The following is a 25,853-nucleotide window of genomic DNA, read 5'->3' as shown; positions in this document are numbered from 1 at the left end:
TTCTTAAAACTACAAGCAAGTCTGTCGAAGCTCATGGAACTACATGGTGGAGGCTTTATTGGATCAGAGTGATCAGATCACCCCTCTGGAGTCCAATCTTGCTTGGGTGGTTGAAGTCAACAAATATTTAAAAACCAAACTGAATGACCTGAAGAACAGATCCAGGCGACAGAACATTTGTGTTGTGGGGTTACCGGAGGAAACTGAGGACCACACCCCTACTGAATATTTCTTGAGCATGTTTCATAAAATGGTTAATCAGGGTGTATTCACAACCCCCACAGGTTCTTTGATGTGCAAGGGAACATCATGATCTCAACTGGGAAGGCCACTCCATTAGACTGTACCAAGATTTGAGTGAGGATCTAGCAAAGAAAAGAGCCGCTTTTAATGGAGTGAAATCCATCTTATACAAAAATGGAGTCAAGTTCGGGATGGTCTATCCAGCTTGCCTCTGAGTAACGTTGGGAGAAAAAGATCACATTTTTGACATGCCGAGAGATGCCAACTCCTTTGTTCAAATGCACAAGTTGTGCACTGATTGATCTGTTTTATGAGTCTGTGGATGGGCACTTTGTACTTTCTGGATTCGGTCATGGATTTGCCTCTTAATTCGCTTGTTATACAAGCCTCTACGGCCAGCGTTCGTACGAACTCTCTACACTCAGATTACTTCCCATAAAATAGGGGCACTAGACAGGACTGCTCTCTTTCTCCACTTTTGTTTGCCTTAGCAATAGAGCCATTCTCTATAGAGTTGAGGGCCTCTAGTCAATAGAGTGGTATTAATCGTGATGGAGTAGAGCATCGGGATCTCTTTATGCAGATGCCCTACTTCTATATATTATGGACGCAACTCCCTCCATCGATGGCATAATGAAGACACTTAATACCTCCGGCTCCTTCTCTGGCTATAAATTTAATTTAGGCAAGAGCGAATGTTTTCCAGTTAATCCCCGGAATGCAAGCCCAATTAGATGCATTATCTTTCCACCTCTTACTACTTGGGGTTCTGGGTGGTCCACACCCGGGTTCACTTCACACAATGAATTATCGAGCCTGATCAATAATGTTAAAATGGAGCTACAGAGGTGGAACAATGAGATCTATCATTGGTGGGTAGGATTCAAATAATTAAAATGAACATACTTCCCAGGTTTTTATTTCTCTTTCAATATCTCCCCATTTTTCTGCCCAAATACTTTTCTGTTAAGGTTAACAAATTGATATTGATTTTTATTTGAGCGGATAAGAATCCCAGAATCTGGAGCGTTCTACTGCAAAGGGAGAGACAGACAAGGGGCTTGGCCCTCCCCAATTTATTGTTTTATTACCGGGCTGGTAATATTCAAAAACTGTGGTGGATCAGTGGCCCCGATCCTATTTGGGGCCAAATAGAGGCGACCCATGCGCTACATCTACTCTTCTTGCCACAGTCACTGCACTATTGCCCTTTCCTCCCACTAGATTTTCCTCAAACCAGTTGTGGCCTCCTTTCTCAGGATTTGGAAACAGCTTCGACAAACTTTTACGCTCCTTTCCCTGTCTTCACTGGCCCCTATTTGTAACAATCACCTTTTCTTGCCTTCTGGATTAGACCCAATATTTAAATCTTGGAAATCAAAGGAACTTGGACATTTTGGCAACCTGTTTGTGGAGGGGAGGTTTGCCAGTTTTAGGGAGCTGGCTGGCAAATGTGAGTTACCCAATTCTAGCCTTTTTTGTTATTTTCACGTTCATGATTTCTCTCGCATGGTTTTCCCTTTCATTCCTTTGATTCCACCTTCCCCCTTGTTGAAGATGATTTTATCCTTGGCTCAGCCTGGAAAGGGGTCTTCTGACCTATCTGGCCATATTTCCTCGTCGAATCCCTCCCCATTAAACGGGGATGGGCGAGATGGGAAAATGAGCTGTGTCCTATATTTTCTAGTGAGGCTTGGAGGGAGACCCTTTACAGGGTCAACTCTGTGTCTTCATGAGCCTAATTCAGTTTAAAGTGTTACACAGGGTGCACTTGACCAAGAATAGAATGAGTGTTTTTTTCCCCCAAATATTGAGGACAGATGTGATCGCGGTTTGCTTGCCCCAGCTAACCAAACGTATATGTTTTGGTCCTGCCCCAAACTCACCAGCTTCTGGGCTTTCTTTTTTAGTACTATGTCGGACATTTAAACCCATGTCCCCTGGTAGCCATATTTGGAGTTTTGGATTTACTGGGGTTTCACTCTGGGGTATAGGCGGACATTGTCACATTTACCTCACTGATACCCCGGAGGCGAATAGTGCTTGGGTTGCAGGTCTCCCATTCCGCCTGGTGCCTCTACCTGGTTAGGCGACTTAATGTCATTCCTACACTTAAAGAAAATCAAATTCACCATTAGGAGGTCGGTAGAGAGGTTTTATCTGAGATGGAACCATCTATTTCCTTTTTTAAGGATCTAGGCACTGTCAGCTGTTAGGGGGTTAGTTATAATGTTAAAGTTAATTATGTATTTTTGTTTTATATTTGCTTGTAATTTCTTGCACTCTTGCATTCTCGTTGGTTGTTTGGTATTTTGTTTTTATGTAAAACTTCAAGAAACCTAATTTTAAAAATAAGAAATTGGGGCGGCATGGTGGCATTGTGGTTAGTACTGATGCCTCACAGTGCCTCTAGCACTTGACCCCATACCCTTGAATGTTATGGCATTTCAAGGGCTCATCCACGTACGTTTTGAAGGTTGTGAGGTTTCCCGCCTCTACTACCTTGCCAGGCAGTGACTTCCAGACTCCGACAACGCTCAAATCCCCTCTAAACCTCCTGTCCCTCACCTTCAAATTATGCCCTCTCATTATTGATCGCCAACTAAGGGAAACAACTGCTTCCTATCCAGCCTGTCCAATCCCCTCAATCTTATAACCCTCAACCTCAGTCAGGTCCCCCCTCAGCCTTCTCAGCTCTAAGGAAAACAACTGAAACCTATTCACCCTCTCTTCATAGCTCAAGTGCTCCATCTTAGTCAACATCCTGGTGAATGTCCTCCACACCCTCTCCAGCACAATCACATCCTTCCGAAAGTGAAGCGACCAGAACGGCAGACAGTACTCCAGCTGTTGTCTAACCAAAGTTTTGTAAAGCTCCAACATAACCTCCCTGCTCATATAATGCCACGACTCAAAGCCAAATGTCCCGTATTAATCGGTCCTGTCGCCTTCAGGGATCTGTAGACAAGCACTCCAAGATGCCTCTATTCCTCTGAGCTTCCTTGTGTCCTGCCATTCACTGAGTTCTTGTCTTGTTACTCCTTCCAAAGTGCATCACCTCGCACAGGGGCTGGTTTAGCACAGTGGGTTAAATCTCTGGCTTGTAATACAGAACAATGCCAGCAGCGCGGGTTCAATTACCGTACCAGCCTCCCCGAACAGGCGCCGAAATGTGGCGACTAGGGGCTTTTCACAGTAATTTAATTGAAGCCTACTCGTGACAATAAGTGATAATTATTGACGGGCAGCACGGTAGTATTGTGGATAGCACAATTGCTTCACAGCTCCAGGGTCTCAGGTTCGATTCCCGGCTTCGGTCACTGTCTGTGCGGAGTCTGCACGTTCTCCCTGTGTGTACGTGGGTTTCCTCCGGGTGCTCCGGTTTCCTCCCACAGTCCAAAGATGTGCGGGTTAGGTGGATTGGCCATGCTAAATTGCCCATAGTGTCCAAAATTGCCTTTACTGTTGGGTGGGGTTACTGGGTTATGGGGACAGGGTGGAGATGTGGACCTTGGGTAGGGTGCCCTTTCCAAGAGCCGATGCAGACTCGATGGGCCGAATGGCCTCCTTCTGCACTGTAAATTCTATGAAACCTATCAAGGTTAAATTCCCCCTGCCACAGATCTGCCCATCTGACCGACCGTCCACATTTTTCTATAACCCAAGGACGTCTTCTTCACTATTTACCACCCTGCCAATCTTCGCATCATCCGCAAACTAACTTATCATCCCCCCACATTCTCATCTATATTGTTTATATACATCACAAACAATAATGGACCTAACACTGGTCCCTATGGTACGTCACTGGACATGTGCTTCTAGTCACACAAACAGCCTTCTACCACCACCCTCTGTCTCCTACCACTAAACCAGTTTCGGATCTAATTTGCCAAGTTATCCTGGATCCCATGTGCCTTTACCTTCTTCATCAGTCTCCCATGTGACCTTGTCAAAGACTTTGCTGAAATCCATATAAACCACATCAACTGCACTACCCTGATCTACACACCTGATCACCTCCTCAATCAAATTCGTTAAGGATGACCTCCCTTCGTCAAAGCCATGCTGACTATCTTTGATCAAACCTTGCCTCTCCAAGTCGAGATTAATTTTCGCCTTCAGAATTTTCTCCAATAGTTTCCCTAGTACTGAGGTGAGACTCACTGGTCTGTAATTTCTTTGTTTATCTCTACCATTCATCTTGAAAAGTGTAATCACTTTTGCTGTCCTCCAGTCCTCTGGCACCTCCCCTGTAAAGAGTTAATCGCCTGCTAATGCTCACATTCCAAGCATTGTCTGGCATCTTTGAATCTGTTTATATATATGTTTCTGGAACATACCTCTTCACTCACCTGAGGAAGGAGCAGCGCTCCGAAAGCTAGTGATATCGAAACAAACCTGTTGGTCTTTAACCTGGTGTTGTAAGACTTCTTACTGTGTACCTCCCCTGTGGCCAGAGAGGAAAATTTGGGTCAGAGTCTCTGAAATTTCCTCCCTTGCCTCTTACAGCAGCCTGGAATATAACTCATCCAGACCTGGGGATTTGTCCACTTTTAAGCATGCCAAAGCCCCTAATACAGCCTCAATCCCTGTGTCAAACTGTTCAAGAACCTCACAGTCACTCTCCTTGAATTCTGTACCAACATCCTCCTTTTCCCTGAGTAAAGACAGATGTGAAGTACTTGTTTAACCCCCTATCAATGTCCTCCGACTCCACACCCAGATTGCCCCCGTGGCCCCTCATGGGTACTATGCTTTCCCTGGTTATCCCCTTCCCCTTAATATACTTACAGAATATCTTGGGATTCTCCTTAATCCTACCCGCCAGTGCTTTTTCATGCCACCTCTTTGCTTTCCTCATGGCTTTCTTAAGTTCCCTCCTGCACATTCCATACTCCACTAAGGCCACTGCTGATTTGTTCCCTCTGCCAAAAGCCTCTGTTTTCTTTCTTATCCAGTCCTAAATATGAAGGCTTAAATGTGTATTGGGGCAAGGTGAGCAGACAAATGCTGACCCCGAAATGTTTGAGGATTGGCCCTCGCAGCCAGCCACACAGTGGATTTGCAGCAGAATAAAGCAGGACAATGTGAGTAATGTGAATGTGAACAGAATGAGAAAGTAGAATTAATTTGCATGACAAACACGATCAGACTAGGAGTACAACATTTGTTGCAGGATATATAATCAGGTGATCTTTTAGTGCTACATTATTGTCCTTTGAGCAAAATTGAGTCTCCATTAGGGTGAGCAGATTTTCAAAAGGCAAAACAGGGAAACAATGAAAAGTCTTGGGAAGGCAGGGTTCTGTGATAATTGACATGTTGGGAGGAGTCTGGGGGAGGGACATTTGATGAAATCTGCCAGAAGATTTCTGAACAGAGTTGGCAACCCTATATCCAATTATGGAAGGCAGGTTTCAGTTTCAGTAACATTCCTGCCTCATTTTCTCAGAAAACCTAAACCAAGGCTTTGTTTATCACAAGATGCCTGCCAGAATCCTCTCATCTGCTTTACATTTACTGCGCAAATGCATAACGGGAAGGCCAATCTTCATTTGATTTGTTTAATTTCATTTCCTCACTGGATTCTAACAATGGACATTTTCAGCTAGAAGGTGGATTTTAAATTTGTAAATGTGCCTCACGCCGGAGAGATTTTTCTTCCAGAGCAGCACGCAGGAAAGCACGCAATCTTTCAATGAGAAGCTTGGTTGAGGGTGCCACAAAACTGCCTGTCACCTTCCTCAACGCTGATTCGTGGTTTACTAATGGGTGTCGTCGGACTCCCCCCCCCCCCCCCCGTGTTGTCCCTTTTTGGCCAACCTCAGACTCTCTGCCCCCTTTTCCACACACACCCCTTCCCCCCTGGGTTGTGCGTCCCTGGCGTTCCTCCTTGTCTTTTGATTTTTTTTCCCCTCTCTAATCCTTCCAGTTCCCCCTCTACTGGCTGTTATCAGCCTCAAACAGGCTTTGGAACAGACCGACAAATTGCCCCCAAGCAGCAAGGAAGCCTTCCTCCGACGCTCGGATGGCGTATTTTATCTTCTCCAGATGGAGAAATTCCGAAAGGTCAGCTAGCCAGTCTGCAACTGTGGGTGGCGCTGCTGATCGCCAGCCGAGCAGGATTGTCCAGGGTGCGCCCTCTTCTCCATGTGTAGCCCTGACTGCTCTGGTACCCCGAAGTTTGCCACATTTACCATAAGACATAGGAGTGGAAGTAAGGCCATTTGGCCCATCGAGTCCACTCCACCATTCAATCATGGCTGATTTCAACTCCATTTACCCGCTCTCTCTCCATAGCCCTTAATTCCTTGAGAAATCAAGAATTTATCAACTTCTGTCTTAAAGACACTCAACGTCCCGGCCTCCACCGCCCTCTGTGGCAATGAATTCCACAGACCCACCACTCTCTGGCTGAAGAAATTTCTCCTCATCTCTGTTCTAAAGTGACTCCCTTTTATTCTAAGGCTGTGCCCCCGGGTCCTAGTCTCCCCTGCTAATGGAAACAACTTCCCTACATCCACCCTATCTAAGCCATTCATTATCTTGTAAGTTTCTATTAGGTCTCCCCTCAACCTCCTAAACTCCAATGAATATAATCCCAGGATCCTCAGACGTTCATTGTATGTTAGGCCTACCATTCCTGGGATCATCCGTGTGAATCTCCGCTGGACCCGCTCCAGTGCCAGTATGTCCTTCCTGAGGTGTGGGGCCCAAAATTGCTCACAGTATTCTAAATGGGGCCTAACCAATGCTTTATAAAGCTTCAGAAGTACATCCCTGCTTTTATATTCCAAGCCTCTTGAGATGAATGACAACATTGCATTTGCTTTCTTAATTACGGACTCAAACTGCAAGTTTACCTTTAGAGAATCCTGGACTAGGACTCCCAAGTCCCTTTGCACTTCAGCATTATGAATTTTGTCACCGTTTAGAAAATAGTCCATGCCTCTATTCTTTTTTCCAAAGTGCAAGACCTCGCACTTGCCCACGTTGAATTTCATCAGCCATTTCTTGGACCACTCTCCTAAACTGTCTAAATCTTTCTGCAGCCTCCCCACCTCCTCCGTACTACCTGCCCCTCCACCTATCTTCGTATCATCGGCAAACTTAGCCAGAATGCCCCCAGTCCCGTCATCTAGATCGTTAATATATAAAGAGAACAGCTGTGGCCCCAACACTGAACCCTGCGGGACACCACTCGTCACCGGTTGCCATTCCGAAAAAGAACCTTTTATCCCAACTCTCTGCCTTCTGCCTGACAGCCAATCGTCAATCCATGTTAGTACCTTGCCTCGAATACCAAGGGCCCTTATTTTACTCAGCAGTCTCCCGTGAGGCACCTTATCAAAGGCCTTTTGGAAGTCAAGATAGATAACATCCATTGGCTCTACTTGGTCTAACCTATTATCTCTTCAAAGAACTCTAACAGGTTTGTCAGGCACAACCTCCCCTTACTAAATCCATGCTGACTTGTCCTAATCTGACCCTGCACTTCCAAGAATTTAGAAATCTCATCCTTAACAATGGATTCTAGAATCTTGCCAACAACCGAGGTTAGGCTAATTGGCCTATAATTTTCCATCTTTTTCCTTGTTCCCTTCTTGAACAGGGGGGTTACAACAGCGATTTTCCAATCCTCTGGGACTTTCCCTGACTCCAGTGACTTTTGAAAGATCATAACTAATGCCTCCACTATTTCTTCAGCTATCTCCTTTAGAACCCAAGGATGTAGCCCATCTGGGACCGGAGATTTATCAATTTTTAGACCTCTTAGTTTCTCTAACACTTTCTCCTTTGTGATGGCTACCATATTCAACTCTGCCCCCTGACTCTCCTGAATTGTTGGGATATTACTCATGTCTTCTACTGTGAAGACTGACGCGAAGTACTTATTTAGTTCCTCAGCTATTTCCTTGTCTCCCATCACTAGATTACCAGCGTCATTTTGGAGCGGCCCAATGTCTACTTTTGCCTCCCGTTTGTTTTTAATGTATTTAAAGAAACTTTTACTATCATTCCTAATGTTAATGTCTAGCCTACTTTCATAATTGATCCTCTCTTTCCTTATTTCTCTCTTTGTTATCCTCTGTTTGTTTTTGTAGCCTTCCCAATCTTCTGACTTCCCACTACTCTTTACCACATTATAGGCTTTCTCTTTTGCTTTGATGCATTCCCTAACTTCCTTTGTCAGCCATGGCTACCTAATCCCCCCTCTGATAACCTTATCTTTTCTTTGGGATGAACCTCTGTACTGTGTCCTCAATTACTTCCAGAAACTCCTGCCAATCTGCAATCTGCTTCCTGCATTTCGCTTGATCTAATGAGCTTTGTCTGAGCTCCGTGGTAGCAGCATGGAGTGTCTTAACGCTGCTTTTAAATCGCTGCACTGCCTTCGCAATGCCTCGACCTGTTTCTCTGTCTCTTCTCTTACCAGGACTGCACGTTGCGTGTCCTGATAGGCCTTCTCATATTGGGTTTGGAAGCTGCTCAGATGCGCTAGACAAGTCTGGTGTGCCGCATTGGCATCATCCACCTCTCCGTCCTTTGCTGCCAACTTCGTTCTTAATTCTATATTCTCTCTCTCGATCTCGCTAACTTCGACCTTGCTCATTCGATGTCTCTCTTCTATCTCTTTGCGGAGCGTCCAAACGACCTCGTCTGTGCCTCGCAATTGTGCCAGACAGGACACGATTGCCATCGGCTTGCGAGCTTTCCCTAAGCTTTTCTTATGGATCTCTGACAGGTTCTCCCACCAAGTATGTCCTATATTCCCGGGTCCTGTTTCCTCATTATCACCGAATTCACTCCAAAGGGGCCATCCTTTCCCTTTGAGATATTTTCTGATCTCTTCTTCCCAAACGGGACACTGTCCTGCTCTGCTGCTGGTCGCTGCGACCTCGAATTCCTGGGGGTTCAGAAGGTGTTCCATTGCCTTCATTGCCATTTTTCCTATCGGAGTGCTCTCTTTTAAAATTTGGAACGAGGTGTACTAAGGCGGTGCTGTAAACATGGATACGGCGTTCGCTAATTTCCGGAATACAAACTCCCGACAGTTTTTCGCAACACACATCTATCAGTTTTACCTTATAGCCCTGTTAGTTATGCATGCATCAACACGCTCCCGAATTATAAGGATTGATCAGAACTGCTTGAACACTTGTGGTTTTTCTGTTCCCAATTGGATTCTCTATTCAAATTTTGGGTTCTCCCTTCCACATCTGGAAGCTGCAACCTTTCCAATAGAGTATACTTCAGCAGCCTGGGAAACCCTTTCCACACCTTCCGTGCGAAGTCCCTCACTTGTAAATACCTAAGTTCACTTCCCTTCGGGAGCTCTACCCTCTCCCGCAGCTCTTTCAGACTTGCAAACCTCTCCTCCAAATATAAATCCCTCGCCCTCACCAACCCCACCTCCTGTACATACCATCCGTCTCCCCCGGTTTGAAGCCCTGGTTCTCGCACAACAGTGTTAACACCGACTTCCTCTCCATCTAAAGAGTCTCCTCAGCGGGTTCCAGACTTTTATTGTGGGCTGTACAACCGGGCTGTCCATGTATCTCCTCGGTGCCAGCAGTAGCGGTGCCGCCACCATGGCCCTCAGGCTGGAGCCCCTACAAGACTCTTCCTCCATCCTAACCCATTCTAACCCCTCTCCTTCCCTCCACTGCCTCACTTTCTCCACATTCGCTGCCCAATAATAATGCAACATGTTCTAACGCCATCCCCCCTTTTGCCTCTGCCTCTGTAGCAGGGCCCTCTTTACCCTTGGCACCTTTCCCCGCCCATATAAACTCCGAAATGACTGCATCCAGCTTCTGGAAAAAGGCCTTCAGAGATAAAATGGGGAGTGTCTGAAATTCGAATAGGAACCTTGGCAAAACATTCATTTTCACCACTTGAACCCGCCATTCTCCCCACCACTAACTTAGCCAACACTTCACTTCTGTATTCAACAGTGATCTGGGCCTGTATGATCTACACTCTAGCGGGTCCTTCCTTTTCTTTGGCATTAGTGTAATCGTCACCTGTGTCATTGTCTCCGGCAGATTCCCCTTCTCCAGCGCCTCGCTAAATGCCCCCAGTAGATGTGCCGCAAACTTCTGATAAAACTCCGCTGAGTAATAAAGCCGGCCCCGGGGCCTTCCCAGACTTCATCCCTTTTATACTTTACATCATTTCTCTCAACCCTAAAGGCTCCTCTAGCACCTGCCTCCTCTCCTCATCCAGTCCTGGGAATTCTAGCCCGTCCAAAAACCGCCCCATATCCCCTTTCTCACCCCCCGGATCGGCCCTGTACATTTCCTCATAATACTCCCTAAACACCTCATTTATCCTCACCGGCTCCGACACTGCCTGCCCCTTCCCAGTCCGTACCCTCAGGATTTCTCTGGACACGGCCTGCCTCCGTAGCTGATGGGCTAGCATGTGACTCGCCTTCTCTCCATATTCATACTGTACCCCCCTCGCCCTCCATAGCTGCCCAACAACCCTTCCCGTCATCAGCCTATCAAACTGCCCCTGTACCTTCTTTCTCTTCGCCAATCCCTCCATAGTGGGGGCTTTCGAAAATCCCTGTCCACCTCGACTCTCTCGCCCAATAATCGTTCATACTCCTCTCTCCTCTTCCTAGCTCCATGGGCCTTGAACAAGAAAATCTCCCCCCGAACCACCTCCTTCAATGCCACCCAGAATATGACTGCCGATACCTCCCCACTTTGGTTCAACTCCACGTAATCCTTAATCACCAACCACACCTTATCGCAGAACACCCCGTCTGCTAAAAGCCTTGAGTGTAGTCTCCATCTCGGCCTATGTTCCTGCCTCGAGCTAAGTCGAACCTGCTGCCAGTGTGGCGCGTGGTCAGAGATTACAATTCCCGCGTATCCTGCTCCCACCACCCCCACCAACACCTCACGGATATCCACAAAAAAATTGACTCTGGAGTATACTTTGCACGTGCGAGAAGAAGGAGTACTCCCTCTCCTCCGGGTTCAGTCCACCATACCCATCCTTTCCATAAACGCTCCAAGCTCCTTCGCCACCCGCAGCCATCCAGTGACCCGGGGCTCGAACCTTAGCTCCAGCACACAATTAAAGCCCCTCCCATAATCAACTGATGTGTGGCCAAGGCCAGAATCGCTCCCAGCAACCCCCTCACAAACCCTACATTGCCCCAATGCGGTGCATATACGTTCACCAGCACCACCGGCGTCCCCTCGCCCTCCCAGGTCCTGCACTTCCTTGGCACTTACAAACTCCGTCCTTTTACTCAACAGAATGGCCACCCCCCCCGACTTGGAATCAAACCGAGTGAAATAATTGATGCACCCATCCCTTCCTCAACCTAACCTGATCCCTCACCCGGAGGTGCGTACCCTACAGAAAGACCACCCCGGCCTTACTTCTCAGGTGCGCAAAGGCCAGAGATCTCTTCACCGGCCCGCTCAGCCCCCACTCAATTGTCCGCCATCCTCCCCTACAGATTCTGTCCCCTATAATTTCCCCCTAAACCGTGTCCATCCAAATGGCCCCCTTCTCTGCCCATGACCACGCTTCTTCTCCAACCCTGCCATGTCGCATCTCCCTCCCCCTCCCACATCCCTCCCCAGTCCCCCTCCCCTATCCCCACCCTCTCTCAGCCAACCCTCATGACCATCTCTCCCACCTCACTTCCATTTACCAGAATTACCTGCCAGCGTGGCAGCTCTTACCTGATCAACCTATCTACCCCTCCCCCTACCCTTTCCTCTTTGATCTGTGTAAATGGCTCCCTGTGGACCTCCCCCTCTCCCACTGAAATAAAGACACATCCAAAACCACAGGTCACCTCCTCCAAAGAATAAACACCACCAAAGGCGGCAGGGGGGAGGGGGGTTTGCCCCCTTAGAAACTGATTACCCCTCAACAAATTGTCATCACAATAAAATCCCCCCCATCCGAGGAGAAAGAAAAGTCCCCCCCACCCTCCGATCCCCACACTACCTGCATCCTATGAACTTCGTTGTGCCAACTCGTCTGTCTCCCATCAAAGTTCAGTTCTCTCTCAGTTTATGCTCTTTAATAAAGTCATTGGCCTCCTATGGGGTTTCAAAATAGTACTCCTATGGGGTTTCAAAATAGTACTCCCAGCCTTCAAAAGTCACCCACAGATTCATTGGGTACAGCACCCCAAACCTGATCTGCCATCGATAGAGAGCCGCCTTGGCCCTGTTAAACCCAGCCGCCTTTTCGCCAGCTCCGCTCCAATATCCTGGTATATTTGGACGTTGTTCCCCTCCCATCTGCAGTTCCGTATCTCCCTGGCCCACCGTAGGGTCTTTTGCTTCTCCACAAACTTGTGAAGCCTTACAATCACCACCTGCGGCGGCTCCCCTGGTCAGACATCTCCATCTCCCATATCTGCGACCCCTGTGCCTCCAAGCACTTCACGACTCTCGACTTCAGTGGCCTTCAATCAGTCTTCCTGGATCTCCTTTCTTTATTAACGGAACTCCTTGGATAAATGCCATCAGCTGCTCCATCTGGGGTTTTCCAACATGCGATGGGGCTCCCCCCTCCGCCACCTTTCCAATTATTGCGGCGCCACAGGTCTCTTCCAATTCCTTGGCCAGGTCTTTAACCTTCCTCTGCCAGGTTTGATAACCAGTAGACATGCTACTCCCAGGGGGAAATTCTCCACACCTTCAACTATACCTACCCGTCAAAATTCTCATGTTTTGGGATAAAAAGAGCTCAAATCCACGCCTTGGAGTCAGAGCTGCCCTATGTGACCCCTCACTTCATGGCCACCATCGGGAGTCATAAATCGTTGTTAATAATGGACTCTAAAATCTTACCAATGACCAAAGTCAGGTTAACTGGTGGATACCCCTGTCAATCTTCCTTTTTCACCCAGAGGCTGATTCCTTCCCAGCTCGTGGAACTAATTTATAGGAATCCATGTTGGTATATTACTCCCATGACCTCCTATAAATCACCAGCAGTAACTTCTATAAATTAATCCCAGTCCCTCCTATAAATCAGTGCCTCCACCTTGGCCTCCAGCTTTCCCCCACTTTCACACACTCTCCCCCACTAACCTCCAACTCTCCCACACTAACCTCTGTGGTAGTCTCCACTAGCAGTATTATATGTATTACGGTAAGACACGTATAATAGAGGTACACGGGTAAATCCCTGCCTGCTGGCTCCGCCCACTAGGTGGCGTATAAATGTGTGTGCTCACCGGTGCTGCAGCCATTCTGGTGGCAGCTACAGGAGGCACAACATCTTTGCTCAATAAAGCCTCGATTATTCCACTACTCTCGTCTTTGTGGTAATTGATAGTGCATCAATTTATTGAGCAAAGATGTTTTAAACAATGGATCTTCACATCAAGCCTGATCGCCTGCAGCTGAGCCCTCAAGCAGCCAATGCTACGTTCGCTTTTGACCACTGGCTAGCCTGCTTCGAAAGCTACCTCCGACATCCGCTGAGGAACCCTCGGAGGCGCAGAAGCTCCAAGTCCTTTATTCACGGGTGAGCCCTGACATTTTTCCTCTCATCCGGGATGCGCCCACTTACTCCGAAGCGACGGAACTCCTGAAAAGGACATTACGTTCGGCCAGTCAACCAACTATAGGCCAGGCACCTCCTGTCCATGAGACAGCATCTCCCTGGTGAGTCTCTGGACGATTTCTGGCATGCCCTGCACATCCTGGGGAGGAACTGTGACTGCCAGGCAGTTTCGGCAGTCCAGCACACAGAACTTTTAATTCAAGATGCCTTAGTTATGGGCATGAGGTCTGCGTACGTCCACCAGCGCCTACTGGAAGGGGGTACGCTTGATCTTGCAGGAACTAGGCAGCTCGCGAACTCGTTAGAAGTGGCATCCCGTAACGTCCAGTTGTACACCCCCGATCGCGCAGCACCCTCGTGGGCATTGTGTGCCCCACCAGCTGCTGACTCCAGCTCACCGCAAGCCTGCGCCACACGGCAGCCAGCCAACCCTGGGGGCCCCCCCCTGGCAGCCGGCCAACCCTGGGGCCCCCCCCCCCCGGCAGCCAGCCAACCCTGGGGGGCCCCAAGTGCTACTTTTGGGGGCAGAACAAACACCCCCGGCAGCGCTGCCCGGCGCAAAGCGTGACCTGCAACGGATGTGGAAAGAAGGGACACTTTGTTTCTGTTTGCCAGGCCCGGTCGGTCGCCGCTGTTTCCAGGCCCGGCGTTCTTGCACCCCACACGTACGACCCAGGGGCGCCGCCATTTTCCTCCTCGCAAGCCACGTGCGGCCCGTGGGCGTCGCCAGCTTCTTCTCCGCAGGCCACATGCGGCCCGTGGGCGGCGCCATCTTTGATGCCGCCTGCCATGTGCGCCCCATGGGTGCTGCCATCTCCGCCGCCATTTTGGACGGCGCCTCAGGACCCCTGCTCGTCTGGCCGTTCATTGCCTGCCGCTACCTCCACCACCGCTGACCAGCCTGGGACCTCCCAGCATCTGCCGCAGCTCGCCTTGGATCAGTCCCAGCCCCGCAACCTCGCGACTGCAACAGCGACGGAGAAAATCGATGGGCACGAGACGACCTGCCTTTTTGACTCCGGGAGCACAGAGAGTTTCATCCACCGCACAACGGTAAGGCGCTGCTCCCTCGCGGTACACCCCGTTACTCAGAAAATCTCCCTGGCCTCCGGATCCCATTCCGTGGAAATCCGGGGGTACTGCACCGCGACCCTCACCGTCCAAGGCGTAGATATTAGCAACATCCGGCTCTACGTCCTCCCCCACCTCTGCGCTGCCCTGTTACTCGGCCTGGACTTCCAGTGCCACCTCCAAAGCTTAACCTTAAAATTTGGCGGATCCCTAACCCCCTCATCGTATGCGGCCTCACGACCCTTAAGGTCGATCCACCTTCCTTGTTTGCGAACCTCACCCCGGATTGCAAACCCATTGCCACCAGGAGCAGACGGTACAGTGCCCAGGACAGGACCTTCATCAGGTCGGAGGTCCAACGGCTTCTGTGGGAAGGGGTCCTTGAGGCCAGCAATAGCCCCTGGAGAGCTCAAGTGATAGTAGTAAAGACTGGGGAGAAGCACAGGATGGTCATTGACTGCAGTCAGATCATCAATCGGTACATGCAGCTCGACGCGTACCCCCTCCCACCGGTCAACCTCCCCCTTCAACCGCAGCAGGACAGACACCGCCAAGGCCACGATGCACGCGGTCGATGAATCCCTCCCCTTTCAGGTCGAACGTAGCTCTGGCCGCCACCCACAACCAGGCGGGCAGGCCCGTGGCCTTCTTCTCCCGTACCCTCCATGCCTCTGAAATTCGACACTCCTCTGTCGAAAAGGAGGCCCAAGCCATTGTGGAAGCTGTGCGACATTGGAGGCATTACCTGGCCGGCAGGAGATTCACTCTCCTCACTGACCAACAGTCGGTTGCCTTCATGTTCAATAACACACAGCGGGGCAAGATCAAAAACAACAAGATCTTGAGGTGGAGGATCGAGCTCCCCACCTATAATTACGAGATTTTGTATCCCCCGGGCAAGCTCAACGAGCCCCCTGACACCCTATCCCGAGGTACTTGTGCCAGCGCACAAGTGGACCGACCCCGGGCTCTTCACTATGACCTCTGCAACCCGGGGGTCACCCGGTTCTTCCATTTCATCAAGGCCCGCAACCTGCCCTACTCCATTGAGGAGGTCAGGACTGTCACCAGAGACTCCCAGGTCTGGGCGGAGTGCAAGCTGCACTTCTACCGGCTAGATCGAGTGCACCTGGTGAAGGCCTCCGGCCCCTTTGAGCGGCTCAGCATGGACTTCAAAGGGCCCCTCCCCTCCACCGACCGCAACACGTACTTTCTGAACATGGTCGATGAGTACGCCCAGTTCCCTTTCACCATCCCATGCTCCGATATAACGTCTGCCACGGTCATTAAAGCCCTCCACAGCATCTTCACGCTGTTCGGTTTCCCCACCTACGTCCATAGCGATCGGGGATCCTCTTTTATGAGTGATGAGGTGCGTCAGTTCCTGCTCAGCAAGGGCATCGCCTCGAGCAGGACGACCAGCTACAACGGGGAAACGGACAGGTAGAGAGGGAGAACGGGACGGTCTGGAAGGCCATCCTGCTGGCCCTGCGGTCTAAAAATCTCCCGGTCTCCCGCTGGATGGAGGTCCTCCCCAATGTGCTAAACTCCATCCGATCGCTCCTCTGCACCGCGGCTAACGAGACCCCTCATGAACATCTCTTTGCCTTCCCCAGGGGTCTCGCTCCCCACATGGCTGACAGTTCCTGGACCCATCCTCCTTCGCAAGCATGTGTGGACCCATAAGTCGGATCCTTTGGTCGAAAGGGTCCACCTCCTACATGCGAACCCGCAGTACACCTACGTGGCACACCCCGACGGGCGCCAGGACACAGTCTCCCTCCGGGATCTGGCATCCGCTGGATCCCCACCCATGGCCCCCGAACTGAATGCCCCCAGTCCCGTCATCGAGATTGTTAATATATAAAGAGAACAGCTGTGGCCCCAACACTGAAACAGGTTTGTCAGGCACGACCTCCCCTTACTAAATCCATGCTGACTTGTCCTAATCTGACCCTGCACTTCCAGGAATTTAGAAATCTCATCCTTAACAATGGATTCTAGAATCTTGCCAACAACCGAGGTTAGGCTAATTGGCCTATAATTTGCCATCTTTTTTCTTGTTTCCTTCTTGAACAGGGGGGTTACAACAGCGATTTTCCAATCCTCTGGGACTTTCCCGGACTCCAGTGACTTTTGAAAGATCATAACTAACGCCTCCACTATTTCTTCAGCTATCTCCTTTAGAACTCTAGGATGTAGCCCATCAGAGCCCGGAGATTTATCAATTTTGTGATGGCTACCATATTCAACTCTGCCCCCTGACTCTCTGGAATTGTTGGGATATTACTCATGTCTTCTACTGTGAAGACTGACGCAAAGTACGTATTTAGTTCCTCAGCTATTTCCTTGTCGCTGACTCTCCCCACACTGGCCTCCGACTCTCCCCACACTGGCCTCCGACTCTCCCCACACTGGCCTCCGACTCTCCCCACACTGGCCTCCGACTCTCCCCACACTGGCCTCCGACTCTCCCCACACTGGCCGCCGACTCTCCCCACACTGGCCGCCGACTCTCCCCACACTGGCCGCCGACTCTCCCCACACTGGCCGCCGACTCTCCCCACACTGGCCGCCGACTCTCCCCACACTGGCCGCCGACTCTCCCCACACTGGCCGCCGACTCTCCCCACACTGGCCGCCGACTCTCCCCACACTGGCCGCCGACTCTCCCCACACTGGCCGCCGACTCTCCCCACACTGGCCGCCGACTCTCCCCACACTGGCCGCCGACTCTCCCCACACTGGCCTCCGACTCTCCCCACACTGGCCGCCGACTCTCCCCACACTGGCCGCCGACTCTCCCCACACTGGCCTCCGACTCACCCCACACTGGCCTCCGACTCTCCCCACACTGGCCTCCGACTCTCCCCACACTGGCCTCCGACTCTCCCCACACTGGCCTCCGACTCTCCCCACACTGGCCTCCGACCCTCCCCACACTGGCCTCCGACCCTCCCCACACTGGCCTCCGACTCTCCCCACACTGGCCTCCGACTCTCCCCACACTGGCCTCCGACTCTCCCCACACTGGCCTCCGACTCTCCCCACACTGGTCTCAAGACTCTCCCTCACTGGTCTCAAGACTCTCCCTCACTGGTCTCAAGACTCTCCCTCACTGGTCTCAAGACTCTCCCTCACTGGTCTCAAGACTCTCCCTCACTGGTCTCAAGACTCTCCCTCACTGGTCTCAAGACTCTCCCTCACTGGTCTCACGACTCTCCCTCACTGGTCTCAAGACTCTCCCTCACTGGTCTCAAGACTCTCCCTCACTGGTCTCAAGACTCTCCCTCACTGGTCTCAAGACTCTCCCTCACTGGTCTCAAGACTCTCCCTCACTGGTCTCAGACTCTCCCCACACTGACCTCCGACTCTTCTCAGAAATGCTGATGGGGAATCTCTCATAAAGTTCGTGTAAAGAGGGAAAAGCTGCAATGATTGTGACACCAGGATGTTTCATGAAGAACCAGGCCTGTCCCAGCTGGAACGCCTGGCCAGTCGCCATGGTCACCATCTACCCGTACTTTAGATGGAAACTAAATCTCCTGTGACAATATTTGAAGCAGATCAGCGATTTGTCCCAATGACCAACATTCTTCCCCCAAAGCAGCATCACCTGAATCATCTCATTGCTGTTTGAGGTATCTCACAAAATTCCTTACATATTTAAAAAGATTTCACAAGTGAATGAGGCATCTGATTAAGTGCTGGACGGATCCAAATATTTCTCTCTTCCAGGTTTCTATGGTCTTTGGGCAGCACAGCGGTTAGCACTGTTGCTTCACAGCTTCAGGGTCCCGGGTTCGATACCCGGCCTGGGTCACTGTCTGTGCGGAGTCTGCGCGCTCTCCCCGTGTCTGCGTGGGTTTCCTCCGGGTGCTCCAGTTTACCCCACAAGTCCCGAAAGACGTGCTTGTTAGGTGAATTGGACATTCTGAATTCTCCTTCCGTGTACCCGAATGTGGCAACTCGGGGATTTTCACAATAACTTTGCTGCAGTGTTAATGTAAGCGAACTTGTGACACTAATAAAGATTATTATTTTATCCCCATTCCTGTGAAATTAGCATTTTTTAAAAATGTAAGCCTGAGTAGGGATCTTTCGTCAGCTCATCTGATCTGATTATGGGACTTAAACCGTTGCTCTCTTCACAGATGTTGCCTAACCTGCTGACAGCTGCCAACATTTTCTGTGTGTGTGTTTTTTTAAAGTTTCAGATTGCCAGCATGACTTGTAGTGTGTGTTTGGTTTTCACATGACTTTCTGCAAAATGATGAGCTTGCTTGCTGGGGAGCTCTTGAGTGCTGGCTGCCCTGCCGCCTCCTCGTTCCCCTGCATCTCTGCTCCTCTCCCTTTTCCTGATCTGGGCAGTCGCAGGAAACGTGTTACTGACATTTTCAAGAGCGTTTCCCCACCCCACTCCCCGTCCCGTCAGGGTTCCTCTGCCAAGATATAACAGCAAAAGTCGATGAGGTGGGATTCCGAGCCTCGGAGGGGAAGGGGTCAGAAGGACGTTGCTCATTTACCTGGCCCGGGGTGCTGCTTCCTTGGCCGGCGGGTGGTCCCCGGGCACTTCTTCTGCCCTGAGCTCGGGTTCCATGGCTGAGCTCTTCACTCAGGCTGCTGAGGAAGTTAGAGCCGCTCTCACTGCTCAGGAAGCCTGACGTCAGGGGCTCCCATGTATGGAAAGTGTCTTGTTTCTGGGACAAGAGTTGAGCAGCCAGCTTGCAGCGATTTCATGAGACGCGGCTGATTTATTTAAAAACACACACGCTCTCAGGAAATGACGGGAGAGCAACAAAAAAAAACCCTCGCAATTCATCCAATCCAGTGGGAAGATGGGTGATCTTTGCAAGCAACCCCCTGTCGCAAAACATTTGTTGATAAAGGTACGCAGTTAAAAAAAAAATTAAATACACTTCTTTAATGAAATGAAAATCGCTTATTGTCACAAGTAGACTTCAAATGAAGTTACTGTGAAAAGCCCCTAGACGCCACATTCCGGCGCCTGTTCGGGGAGGCTGGTACGGGGATTGAACCGGCTGCTGGCCTGCCTTGGTCTGCTTTAAAAGCCAGCGATTTAGCCCTGTGCTAAAAATAATTTATTAAAAACTAAAGCCTTGTATTGTGACAGAAAGTAAAACAGAGGAGAATTGCAAGGTAGATTCCGAGCTGAAACAACCTTAGCTGCTCAGACAAGCTCAAAGAACAACTGGCTCGATTTACTTCAGAGCAGTTCAGTGTCTTGACAAGGAGTGCGTGAAATGATGGCAGAGCTGTAGGGGCTTCCTTCTCCTTACTCCACTTACAGGCCGGTGTTTGGGGGTCTGCCGATAGCTGTGTCTCTCCTACAAGCCTCGGAATTTCGAAGGCCGGGGAATGCCGCACTGGGGCAACTCCGCAGGAGAGAGCGTCGAACCAGGCTCACCGTTTCTGTCTAACCGGTACCCTGATACTTATATCACACAGCTATCCCAGAACCACCACCAAGGCCTGGGTGATTCTCTCTCTTGTCGGTGGGACAAACTGCCACCCTGTACCTACTCCACTCGAGTAGTTCCCCAAGAGAGAGAAAAAGAGAGATCACACTGTTTATGCCTAACCAGTAGTCTCCCTTGAGTGAGCGTTTCGAGGCGTCCACATTACCCTCGATTCTCGACTCCGGAATTATGGTCGAGGGTAAAAGTTGTGACTTTGCTAGAGCGTGTCAGTGAGAGGGGAAAAAAAAGAACAAGACAGACTCCAAACGAGTTTCGAACTTACAATTTACTTAACAACACCAAAATCAACTTCTCCAATATCACATCACACATGAATAGAACTTATGCTTTAGCTGATTACTACAGGAGAAAAATACTAACGGACACAATAAAAATCTTCCTTTACACAATTTTACAGATGAGCACAAGATTACCGGAGTTTAAAACGCTACCCCACTCCCTTGCCTCTACTCCTATCTTAGTTCGGGAACTTCAACAAGTTGGCTGAGGATACTTACTAGGGGGCTCTGTCGTCTCCGGGTGCTTCCTTCCTTGGGTTGAAAAGGGGGTGCAGGCTGGTCTTCCCTCGTGTCACGATTCTACAAAACTAAAAAGCTCTCCCTTTTTCCCCACCAGCATGTCTCTTTTAAAAGTCAATTTCAAAAGGCTGACTCCGCCCCCTAAGCAATTTCAAGGACAATGGATTTCTGGACACTGGCAGTTTCGGTTTTGGCTGAAACTGCCTTACCCTGTTGCTTGTCGATTTCAATGTCCTGTTTAATGCTTGTCGGCCAATTTTAGCGAACTGTTAATGTTTGTCCGGAGCTTCCTGAACGACATCCCATTAACAGGTTGGGTCGTTTGTTTTCTGTTATGGCGCCGATTTGCGTGGCCATCGTCTCCCTGCTGGGCTGTTTTCTTCTCGTCTGCTGATCTCCATCTCCCTTTGTTCGTCAGGTGATTAGATCACCGGTGTGTCTGTGTCTCTGCTGCACCTGGATTCCTGTGGCTCGCACCTTTCCTGAGCCCAATCCACAGGCAGGTAAGGTTAGTCCTGCCGAGCCTTCTGGGAGGTTCTGTCAGCTAGCAGCCAGAGTTGGCCACTTTAAAATGTCAGGTTTCTCCTGAGTCCTTTTAAAAATATGAGGGATTGCCCTGAAACTTACAGAGCCGGATTATTGGGAGATTGTTTCAGTTTGGCCGTTTGGGGGAAGGACATGGGGGCAGACATTTGAAGAGAAGTGAAAACCGCCTGGACATTAAGAGAGGGGGTTTTCGTTTTCAGTGGAAGTATTGGGATGCTGCAATGCGCCGTTAGCTGCTTTCAACAGGGATCTCGACAGGTTCTTGACTCGAGGCAGAGTGACATCCTCTCCAAATTAAGTGGACTAACAGATTTATGGTCCACGTGATCCCCATCAATGTTTCCATTTACCTGAAGGGATCAGACAGGAATTTTCCAGAGCTTATTTTTCCCCTACTGGCCACATTTATTTCCCTTTTATTCCGGAGTTGAGAGGATTGGCTGATGAAGAGATACTGAGTAGACTGGGACTATACTCATTGGAATTCAGAAAAATGAGGGGAGATCTTATAGGAACATATGAAATTATGAAGGGCAGGGCATAGATAAATTAGAGGCAGGGAGGTTGTTTCCACTGGTGGGTGAAACTAGAACTAGGGGACATAGCCTCAAAACAATGGGGGCAGATTTAGGACTGAGTTGAGGAGGAACTTCTTCACCGAAAGGGTTGTAAATCTGTGGAATTCCCTGCCCAATGAAACAGTTGAGACTACCTCATTGAATATTTTTACAACAAAGATAGGTGTTTGAACAGTAAAGGAATTAAGTGTCATGATGAGCGGGCGGGCAAATGGAGCTGAGACCATAAAAAGATCAGCCATGATCTCATTGAATGGCAGAGCAGGCTCGAGGGGCCAGATGGCCTACTCCTGCTCCTAGTTCTTATGTTCTTAATTCTTATCTTGGAAGGTCCCAGGTGAGGGGGGTGGTTTGGGGCAGGAGGATGTAGGAGTGGTTCCCCAATGCATCTTGTGGTGTATCTCCCAGTTCCTCTGCTCTGGAGCTTGGAAGTTTGAGTTTAACCCACAGTAGCGTCAATGTGAACTCAATGTGCATTGTGCAGAGTAGCCCATTTTCCAGGGTTACATTGGGACTGTCTTGTGTTGGGTGTTCCGATACACAAACGAACCAACACGGTTGTAGATGGTACAACTCTGTTTTATTATTCTTGATAACACCTACTGTATACTTCTGGCTGTGGTTCGTACTTTACCAGTTAACCAGTGGACCCAGCCCTAGCAATATCTTAGAGAGGCACTCAGCACATGGTGTATGTCTGAGTGGCACGCTGTGAGCTCTGTGCTCTGAGCTATCTCCTGCTGGAATGAGCGGGAACTGTGGTGTTCCCTGTTTTATAGTGCGTGTGCTCTCACTGGTGATTGGTTGTGATGTTGCGTGTGTGTTGATTGGTCCGTCGATCTGTCCATCAGTGTGCGTGTGTGATTACACCATGATATGTTTATATGAATATCATGACATCACCCCTTTTCACAAGAATACGTGCCTATATGGTAATAAATATTGGTGTGTAGTGAGTGCAGCTGAATATGTGTGTGCAATATCTACAATATGTACATGAGGCTAAACTATATACATAGGAAGGTGTCAGGTGCAACATAGCAACGAGGTTGTACCACAAACAAAACAAGTGCAATCATCAAATATCGAAAGAGAACTCCTGGAACGACAAAAAGAGAACATTAACATTGTTGCATAACAATTCAGTGAGTCCAATGTGCAAACAGGCTCATAGGTCCAGCCTAGTAGGTGGGCGACAAATTCAGGTTGACCGCCTCAAGGGTGGGTCAGGATCCACCGGCTGAGGAATGGGCCTGGCCGCGGGCGATAGAGGAATAGGCATAGTGGCAGGAAGCTCCACGAAGTCGACATCAGGGACAGCAGGAGGGCGTGGCACCGGTGCATGATCACGTAGCGAGCGCGGAAGCAGCCGAAGGGCCCGCCGATTAGCCGGCGAATGGAGCCATCAGTCATGCGAACCAGGAACGAGCGGGGAGCCACGCGGCGGAGAACTTCAGAAGTTGCCAACCAGCCACCCTCTGGTAGGTGTATGCGGACGTTGTCTCCAGGCGCCAGGGCAGGAAGATCAGTTGCCCGAGTGTCATGTGCCACCTTCTGCTGAGCACGCTGCTGTCGCATCCTTTGCAGTAGTGGAGCATGGTCGGGTTTAGGACCATGAATGGATGGTACAGTGGTCCTAAGGGCACGACCCATCAACTGCTGGGCTGGTGAGAGGCCTGTGGACAGTGGGGCCGAGCGATAGGCCAGCAGGACTAAACAGAAGTCAGATCCGGCATCAGCAGCGATGCAGAGGAGCCGCTTCACGATATGGACGCCCTTTTCCGCCTTGCCATTTGACTGGGGATGCAGAGGGCTGGACGTCACGTGTGTGAAGCCATACGAAGCGGCAAAAGAAGACCATTCTTGGCTCGCAAAACAGGGCCCATTGTCCGACATGACGGTAAGCGGAATGCTGTGGCGAGCGAAGGTTTCTTTGCATGCTCTGATTGCAGCTGATGATGTCAAGTCGTGCAGGCGTATGACCTCCGGATAATTTGAAAAATAGTCAATTATCATGACGTAGTCCTTGCCGAGCGCATGAAAGAGGTCCACACCCACCTTCGCCCAGGGGGACGTTACCAACTCATGGGGCTGAAGTGTCTCAGGGGGTTGCGCCGGCTGAAACCTTTGGCAGGTGGGGCAGTTGAGCACCATGTTGGCGATGTCATCGCTGATGTCCGGCCAGTATACAGCTTCTCGGGCCCTCCGCCTGCACTTCTCAACCCCGAGATGGCCTTTGTGTAATTGTTTGAGGACCAGCCTGTGCATGCGGTCTGGAATCACAATCCGGTCCAACTTTAGGAGGACACCGTCAATGACGGCCAAGTCGTCCCGGACATTGTAGAATTGTGGGCACTGTCCTTTGAGCCACCCTTCCATCATGTGGCTCATCACACGTTGTAGAAGGGGGTCAGCCGCAGTCTCACGGCGAATACGGGCCAGACTTGCATCATTACCTGGCAGATTGGCCGATGTGAAGGCCACATGCGCTTCGACCTGACAGACGAACCCCCCCCGATTTGGGCGGTGTGCTCACTGCTCTGGACAGGGCATCCGCGATGATGAGGTCCTTTCCCGGGGTGTAGACCAGTTGGAAGTCGTACCTCCGGAGCTTGAGGAGAATGCGCTGAAGGCGAGGAGTCATCTCATTAAGGTCCTTTTGTATGATGCTGACCAGGGGGCGATGGTCGGTTTCCACGGTGAACTGAGGGAGACCATACACATAGTCGTGGAATTTATCTATGCTGGTTAACAAACCCAGGCACTCCTTCTCAATCTGCGCATAGCGCTGTTCTGTGGGGGTCATGGCCCGCGAGGCATAGGCGACCGGGTCCCATGATGCAGTGTTGTCCCGTTGCAGGAGTACCGCCCCAATGCCGGACTGGCTGGCATCAGTCGAGATCTTTGTATCTCGAGTAGTGTCGAAGAACGCCAATACCGGGGCGGTGGTGAGCTTGATCTTGAGCTCCTCCCATTCCTTCTGGTGTGCGGGCAGCCACTGGAACTCCGTAATCTTCTTCACCAAGTGGCGAAGAGCCGTTGTGTGGGAGGCAAGGTTGGGAATGAACTTCCCCAGGAAGTTGACCATCCCGAGAAAGCGTAGCACTGCCTTCTTGTCTGCCGGCTGCGGCATGGCTGTAATAGCTGTCACTTTGTCTGCATCCGGACGCACCCCTGACTGGGAAATGTGGTCCCCCAGAAACATTAGCTCAGTTTGGCCAAAAGAACACTTGGCTCGGTTGAGGCGCAGGCCGTGTTCTCGTATCCAAGCAAAGACGCGCTGGAGACGACTGATGTGCTCCTGTGGTGTGGTGGACCAGATGATGACGTCGTCAACATAGATGCGCATCCCTTCGATGCCCTCCATCATCTGTTCCATGATTCGGTGAAACACCTCGGATGCCGAGATGATGCCAAACGGCATTCTGTTGTAGCAGTACCTGCCAAAGGGAGTGTGGAAGGTGCACAGCTTCCTGCTGGACTTGTGGTGTTGGGTGTTCTGACACACAGATGAGCCAACACAGTTGCATATGGTACAACGCTTCTTTATTTAAACTTACTATTTACAGTTTGGTCTTTGCACTCTGCACGTGGGGGGTTCCCTGCTTGTGGTGTTTTAACAGCTCTTTCTTGTTCCCTTCTCCCCAGACCTACTGACCACCAGGTGTCATGCTCGTGCTTTTTATATGGTTGGTGTTCTTGTCTGTGATTGGTTGTGGTGTTGTGTACTCTGATTTGCCTGCGGGTGTGTCCATCATGATGTGTGTGTTTGAATATCATGACATCCCCCCTTTTTACAAAGATATGTGCCTACGTGGTGATAAATATGATCG

General features: G+C 50.1%; 1 protein-coding gene across 2 annotated transcripts in view; it reads right to left on the bottom strand.

The window, feature by feature from the left end:
* Positions 1 to 25,853, bottom strand: part of hacd4 (3-hydroxyacyl-CoA dehydratase 4) — a 237,277-nt gene that overhangs the window by 80,398 nt on the left and 131,026 nt on the right. Inside the window, exon 1 of one of the 2 annotated variants that reach the window (XM_072516928.1) lies at positions 19,404 to 19,643. The exons of the other annotated variant lie outside the window; for it this stretch is intronic. Within the exon in view, the coding sequence (XP_072373029.1) occupies positions 19,404 to 19,477 (74 nt within the window). The 5' untranslated portion in view covers positions 19,478 to 19,643. Of the gene's footprint in view, positions 1 to 19,403; positions 19,644 to 25,853 lie in introns of those variants that run through there. 2 annotated transcript variants of the gene reach the window in all.

Source organism: Scyliorhinus torazame, chromosome 9 (assembly GCF_047496885.1).
Source record: "Scyliorhinus torazame isolate Kashiwa2021f chromosome 9, sScyTor2.1, whole genome shotgun sequence".
NCBI lineage: Eukaryota > Metazoa > Chordata > Chondrichthyes > Carcharhiniformes > Scyliorhinidae > Scyliorhinus > Scyliorhinus torazame.
This window is presented reverse-complemented; position numbering and strand designations above follow the sequence as displayed.